The 6,880-nt window shown below is 41.2% G+C and overlaps 1 protein-coding gene across 1 annotated transcript; it reads left to right on the forward strand.

Annotated features, from left to right (window-relative positions):
* Nucleotides 1-417: 417 nt before the first annotated feature.
* On the forward strand, nucleotides 418-6,111 carry trim47 (tripartite motif containing 47). Its single transcript, XM_047607998.1, has 8 exons — nucleotides 418-658; nucleotides 1,012-1,223; nucleotides 2,675-2,720; nucleotides 2,846-2,941; nucleotides 3,051-3,275; nucleotides 3,383-3,405; nucleotides 3,492-3,613; nucleotides 3,841-6,111. The coding sequence occupies exons 1-8, from the start codon at nucleotides 476-478 to the stop codon at nucleotides 4,368-4,370; spliced, it is 1,437 nt and encodes a 478-aa protein (XP_047463954.1). The 5' UTR covers nucleotides 418-475; the 3' UTR covers nucleotides 4,371-6,111.
* Nucleotides 6,112-6,880: the final 769 nt, after the last annotated feature.

A 6,880-nucleotide genomic window follows, 5' to 3' on the forward strand; every position in this document is an offset into this window, starting at 1 on the left:
CTGGATAAAAATTGAGACACGTGTGTAGGTCCAGCCAGAGCACAATAAGAAGGGATCTAGAAAACAAGTTAATTTGCAGTGAAACCAATGAATAATAAATGATAAATTAAACAATATAAACTTGAAATATTGACTTGAGGCTCAATTCAGACTGGCCCCTAACAAGTTAAACACTCAAAATCACACATTATCTAAAATTAAAACACTAACAAATTAGTTGTTTTGAATAGGAATTAAGAGGCACCAATGTGTGACTAAAGTATGTTATATAATCTATAAATACTCCCTCTAGCATAACCTATGAATGCCGTAAATTAAATAAAAAGATTTCACATATTTTACAGAGAAAACATAGAGAGATCTGATTGGTCAAGAGGAAGAGTGACGCAGCACAAATATGCGCATGCGTCCCTCCTTCCTCTCCTCTTCACTTCCTGTGTTGCGCTGCTGCCGCTGCTGTTTCTCACTTGTAAACATGGCGACCGCTGGAGCCGCTGGAGACGACCTGCGGAAAGAGCTCACATGTGCAATTTGTTTGGACTTTTTCAAGGACCCCGTCATACTGAAATGCGGCCACAATTTCTGTCGCTTTTGCATCTGCATGCACTGGGACGAAAATGGCGGAGACTACGGCTATCAGTGTCCCCAGTGCCGAACGGTAAGTACATACACGACGCCCGCTTTCCGACCGTTGTTTTTTATTTTTTATGCTTTCTCGCCTACTTTGTGTCAATGTACAGCTGTGACAGTATTACTATAAAGTGTTTATTGGGCGAATTAAACAGCCTGTTTGGCGGCTAGTCTTTAAAAGATAACATTAGTTAGCTGCGCAGTGCCTTTTGGCTACCGTTGCTATGGTAGCTAACGATAGCTCTCACTAAATTATCAGCAGTTATGTCAGCAGCCAAATAAACCAACCTTACTTTAGCTACTAGGGTGACAATATAACACGCTGTTATTAACCTGTTGCTGACATGTTTCCAAGCACGTTTTTTTTCTTTGTTCTCTCAGGTGTTCAACAAGAGGACGTTCACGAAAAACTACCTGGTGCAGAACCTAGTGGCCAAACTGGACGACCTGGAGTGTCTGGGGTCTTGTCCGCCACCCTCCAAGCCCGTGAAGATAGATGGAAAGTGTGAGCAGCACGGCGAAGAGCTGAAACTGTACTGTCAAACCGATAAGAGACCCATCTGTGTGGTCTGCAGGGAATCCAGAGCACACAGGTTGGTTGTGATGCCCCCTTGGTTTAGGCAGATTTATTGAGTTTGTGTACACTAAAGAAAAAAAAAAATCCACTTTTGGAAACCCATCAACCGCTACCACACATTAGCCACTGGTGTTTCTGAGGTAAAGTTACCGGTTTAGACCTTTTCAAGTCTATAGGACAGCTTGTATGGATGATGTACATTGAATTTAATGGCCTTTGCAAATGATCCTATAGCTCTAACATGCCTCATTTAGGTTGTTTTGCATTTCCCTATGACAAAAAAAGAAGCTATCTCTGTATTTCTCTGTCTCTGTCTTTGTCCGTCCTTCACTGTTAACAAGATAACCTAATCAGTGCGCCAGTATCTTTGTTTTTTTTTTGGCCTTGAGCAAGTCTTCAGCCTCTTCAGATGGAGACATGCCAAAGTTTACCAGCAGTGTACTTTTCCGTTGTTTTATTCTGTTTTGCTTAAATTACCCCACTGTGGTTTTCTTCCTGAAACCTTTGCAACCTCTGTGCATTTAGTCAGAAATCACAAACGCCAGCAGGTCATGTAGTTATTAATGCTTATATTGGAGGGGGTTCTAGGTGGTTATTTATCACATCACAGTAACACCACAAAGTGCATTTAAGACTTGCATACATGTGTCAAGATTATACTGGGTGCCAAATCCTAAAATATTAAATCACATATCATATGTCTTAAAATGGTCACTTGACTTTCTCGACTCAAGGCTCGGTCCAGGATAGTGTGAGCAAGACTGTTAAGAATAAGACAGACAATGATCTGTGGCTTTTAGCGTTTGCTTCACTTGTACATGACCTGTGGAAACGCTGCCTAATCCTGCTTAGAGATAAATAGGATGTTGTGTAAAAGAAGGATTGTGGCAGTTGTTTACTGTACTTGGAGTTAGCACAAAAATGGGTTGATGAGGAAGAATGCATCAAGGACAAAAGAAGGACTGGGACTTACTAAAAGACGGACTGTTCGTGAACCCTACTCTTCTGAAGCTTTAACGAGGACATAACGTTATAATCGTCAAGGACATATGGCATGTGTTTGCTTCCACTTTGTCCACATTATTTGAAAATAAAGACACCATTGTATCTTAAAATGGGTATAATGTGTCTTGGACAATGATTCCACTGTGTTTTTGAGTTGTTCTGCTCACTATTGACCCATGAAGGTCAGCATTTTATTTTGCTGACGTGTCCAGCCACACCTTGACACATAGCTGTACAGTAGGGACGTCAACACAGTTGTTTTTGACTAAAGGTTAACAAGAAACTGATGAAGAAGACAACCAGCAAGCATTTTTTAAACTCTACATAAGGAGGAAATGCACTCAGTGTTGCGTGCAAGGTCTTGAATATACACTCAGTAATGTTACGTCTGAATCTAAAGAGAAACTTCTTTGTGTTTTCGACAAATTCCTATTTAACTGGTCATTGTTTCTGTCATTTCAGACACCATGAGGTGGCACCAGTGCCTGAAGTTGTGAATGAAATGAAGGCAAGTCAAATGCACATACAAGTCTCCTAGAATTCAGTATTTTATTATAATTAGCACCTAGAATGTCTCGTGATGACTAATGTACTGTGTTTTCTTGTGTGCTTCGATGTCTGTTTTTGTCACAGATGGAGCTGAAGCTGAGGCAAATGGAGCTCAACTGGCATAAGTCTAAATGTGTAAAAGTTCTGACGGCTGATGAGCGAACCAAAAGTGAAGTTAGGGTATGGAACTTGCCTTTTCAGCACGTTTTGGTTTGGCATGAAGACATGAAAAACGTCACACACTGTATAAAAGTGTGTCTTTGTTCATTCGAACCTTTCTGCGTTTTAGTTGAAGAAGCAGAGACTTAAGGAGAAAATTGAAGCAGATGTTGGCGCGTTGGTCCAGTTCTTGCTAGATGAGAGAGACTCCTTGCTCGATGCCTTGGATGCAGAGGAAGTGGCCACCATGGCAGTCATAGATGACAACTTGAAAATTGTGGAGACAGAAGTAGCAACTGTGGACAAAGCTATTGCTGATATCCACAGCCACGTCAATGGGAAAACAAGCTTTGAGGTCAGTTCAGTGTGTTAAATCTGCAATTTATCAACTCTTATGTGTCGAGAGCCTCATATCTGTTATACTTTTTCTCTGTTTTCACTGCTATTTTTTTCCTCCAACAGAGCCTTTCTCAGACATTCAATGAGTAAGTATCTTTTCATTTAAAAGAAGAAAATAAATACTCCATATTAACATGTGCATAATTGTTGTTATTCCACGTTTTTTCCACAGAGTGATCCACTGCAAGCCGTTCACATCTCTGGAGCCAGTTAATTGTCAGACTGAATTTACAGACTTCTCAGGGCCCTTTCAGCTCATCATGTGGAAGAAGATGATGCACGTGCTGCACACCAGTGAGTTTTAATGCATTGAACACACTTCAAATCTCACAAACATTTACATTTAAGCAGCAGAGTGGCTGGCACTGCTGCATCACCACATGAATGTTTTAAAACTAGCATGTTATGAAGTAGATGGAGTAGTATTCCAATGTAAATATTTTTGGCATCGTGATTGTTGATTTATATTATTGCCAACAGTAGTGTCACATGACTCATGCTCACCCTTTGCTTCCATTTAGTGCCTCAGAACCTCACTTTGGACCCAGACACTGCTCACCTGAACCTGCTTATCTCAGACTTTGACACCAAAGTGGAGGAGGGCCTCGTTCGTAACCAGGAGCCGGACCTGCCGGCCCGCTTCAACCGTTTCTGCGGCGTCCTCGCCACGGCCCAGTACGCCGGCGGCCAGCACTACTGGGAGGTGGACGTGAGGGACAAAGGTGTGTGGTACCTGGGGGTCACCACGGAGTGCAGCAACAGGAAGGGCTTCGTCAACCTCACCCCCTCCTCCGGTTACTGGAGCCTGTGCCTGCAGGACCGGCTGTACGCCAACGGGGAGGACGGCCGCATCCCGGTCGCCGACTACTGGAACTCTCCGCGCGTGGGCGTGTACCTGGACTACGACAACGGGCGCCTCAGCTTCTACGACGCCGTGACGATGAAGAGACTGTACATGTTTGACACCTGCTTCGAGGAGCCCGTCTACCCTTTTTTCAGCCCGGGGAAGAACGATCCTGGCAGCAGGCTGCAAATATGCCACTATTACTGAAGCTGAGGTTCGAGGAGCGGTTACATTTAGTTTTCGAGGAGTAAACTCATGCCAGTGTGTTTCAGATTTTTGCCATTGGCGAGGCTTTCTCTCATAGACCAGGTTGGAGTGACTCTTAGAGCGTGTTACTGTATGCTTCCCAGCTGTTACTTGTCGGTCTTACTGCTGTTAGATGATAAGGTTTACATTCAAGTGTCGTCACACTGAAAGGAAATTTGCTATTTTTCCAAGTTAGACACACACTGTAGGCTCACACCCCCGGCTATTGTGGCCGGGGGTTTGCAGAGGTGCTCTGCTCTCTGTATCACTGTGTCTGCTGGGTCGCAGATGCCTCAGATGCTCTGTGATGGGAGCGCGTACATCTCTTATTGTACTAGCAACCATGATGCCATACGACTGTACGCTACATTAACTCATGTTGGTTTAAGCCAGACAAACTCTACTGTTGCCTTGTTGGGCAGATCTTGGATTTGACGTAATTATCACATTGATACTTGTTAATATTCCCTCTTTACTTTGATTCTGAAGAACGGTCAGATTCAGCTCTGACGATGACTAAACGTTCTAGCATTAAAATCTTAAGGGTGGCTATTTTACTGACCTTTTTAAAATGAGTCAAAGCCCCATTTTTAGATTATTGCACATTGCCACATATGGACTAAAGTTCTCTCTTTTTTATTATCATTATTATTATTATTATTCCAGGTCATTTTGAGACTTAATTTTATTTAGACCAAAGGATTTAAGTCTTGTCATTTTTGTTTTTGATTGATAATAAAACCGTTTTATCAGTCAATGTGTGAATAAGCTGATATAAGACAAACAGTCTTAACTGTGTAATTTAATAAGCTTTGCAGCCATGTCGGGCTTCATAGATGGGTTTTACATTCCATCAACAAATACTCAGAGCGACGTCATGGTGGACCTGACTGAAAAGCAGTCGAGCACCGAGTGAAAGCTTTATTTTCCTTTTTTTTTTGTTGTTGTTGTTTTTGTTTTTCATGAATACCCGGCAGCATTTCTTCAGTTGTATTATTTTAACTGGTCCTGCTTTACAGTATCAATCCAGTTAAGTTGTTGCAAACATTTTGAGTCTGATATACATATTTCTGGTTTTGTAACGTTTTTGATCAGTTAATGCTGTTTTGAATGTAAAAATACACGTATCTGGATGTTTATATATATATATTTTTTTCTTTCATACACTACATTTTATGATTATTATTTTTAAAGATTATTATGATTTTAATGCTTTTATTTTAACATCTTAAAGGCCTCAAATAACTTCAAGTGAGATGACTTTTTTTTTGTTTTGTTTTAAATGACAATAGTGAGGAGCAGAAAGTTCTGACTCTTCCCGTCGATTTTCTTTCCGAATCAAAACTATTCCGTTCTTCATATTTGAGTACTTGGTGTTAAACGTTTTGTCTGAAACTGTGCCTCATTCAATACATAATTTTCATTATTGAATTTCATCCATTTGTCCAGCTTAGCAGGTTTGAGGTTTGTACTTGTGGCTTGGGGAGGAGAAATAATTTGAAGTTTCCCGTTTCTGGGACAGTCACCTGCTATAAATGTGCTCAGTTTTTCTCAGACAATGACATTAAAAGAGGAAAAACTTTATTCCTGATTATTTTTTTTTATTATTATTATTTTTTAATACTATTCACTAAAGTCAGTGTGTACTGTATGTCTACTGTTGTGGGTGGGTGTACTAAATAACACATACTGTATAATTCCATTGTGCATTACTGTCCTTTGTCTTTAATCAGTCTCCATTAGGGATCTCAGTGTCGCTGTGCCGCATCAGTTGCCTTTGTGTTACTTTCTCAACACAATTTTATTTGCTAGTTTAGTCAAACATCCTTATTTTTAACGTCAGGAGGCGGCTTGATGTTGCTGATTCAGTTTTAATACTGCAAGAACATTTAAGGAGAAGGAGGAGGTGAGAAAACATCTCCCCCACCCCCCCTCCCCTTCTCGCCCTGGTTATGACTCAGTGTTGACTTATTCCATTCTCTTAATGGAGACGTGGGTTTGATGACTGGACGTATGAATGACCGTAAGATGTGATACGCAGGCACCTTATTTAACACTGGATGAGCAGACGCTGCTGACAAGCTTTTCTTCATCCGGTTGTGTCCACGGTAAGTTGAGTAAAATAAACAGGAGAAGTTGTTTGTTCACTGCCTGCAGCCTTTTTTTTTTTTTTTTTTTCTCTATTTGAAAACCTCTTAAATAAATGTTGTCAGGAAGCAAATTTGAACATGAATTATACATCCCCTCATTAGATTGATTAAAACTATTTTAGTGAGCGCCACCAGTGGGTGCCTGGAGCCACGCTCTGTAGTGGATGACTTGGTATCCATGGTAACGCCCGGGATCTTCCTCATCGGAGCACGCAGCAGGAGTGTGCTCAGCGTTTTCAAAACCACTGAATAGGAAGGCCAAATTCTGAAGGGCCCACTATTATTTGATTGGAGGAGAGGTGTGTCTCCAAACACGGACAT

This window comes from Mugil cephalus, chromosome 15 (assembly GCF_022458985.1).
Source record: "Mugil cephalus isolate CIBA_MC_2020 chromosome 15, CIBA_Mcephalus_1.1, whole genome shotgun sequence".
In the NCBI taxonomy this organism is placed as follows: Eukaryota; Metazoa; Chordata; class Actinopteri; order Mugiliformes; family Mugilidae; genus Mugil; species Mugil cephalus.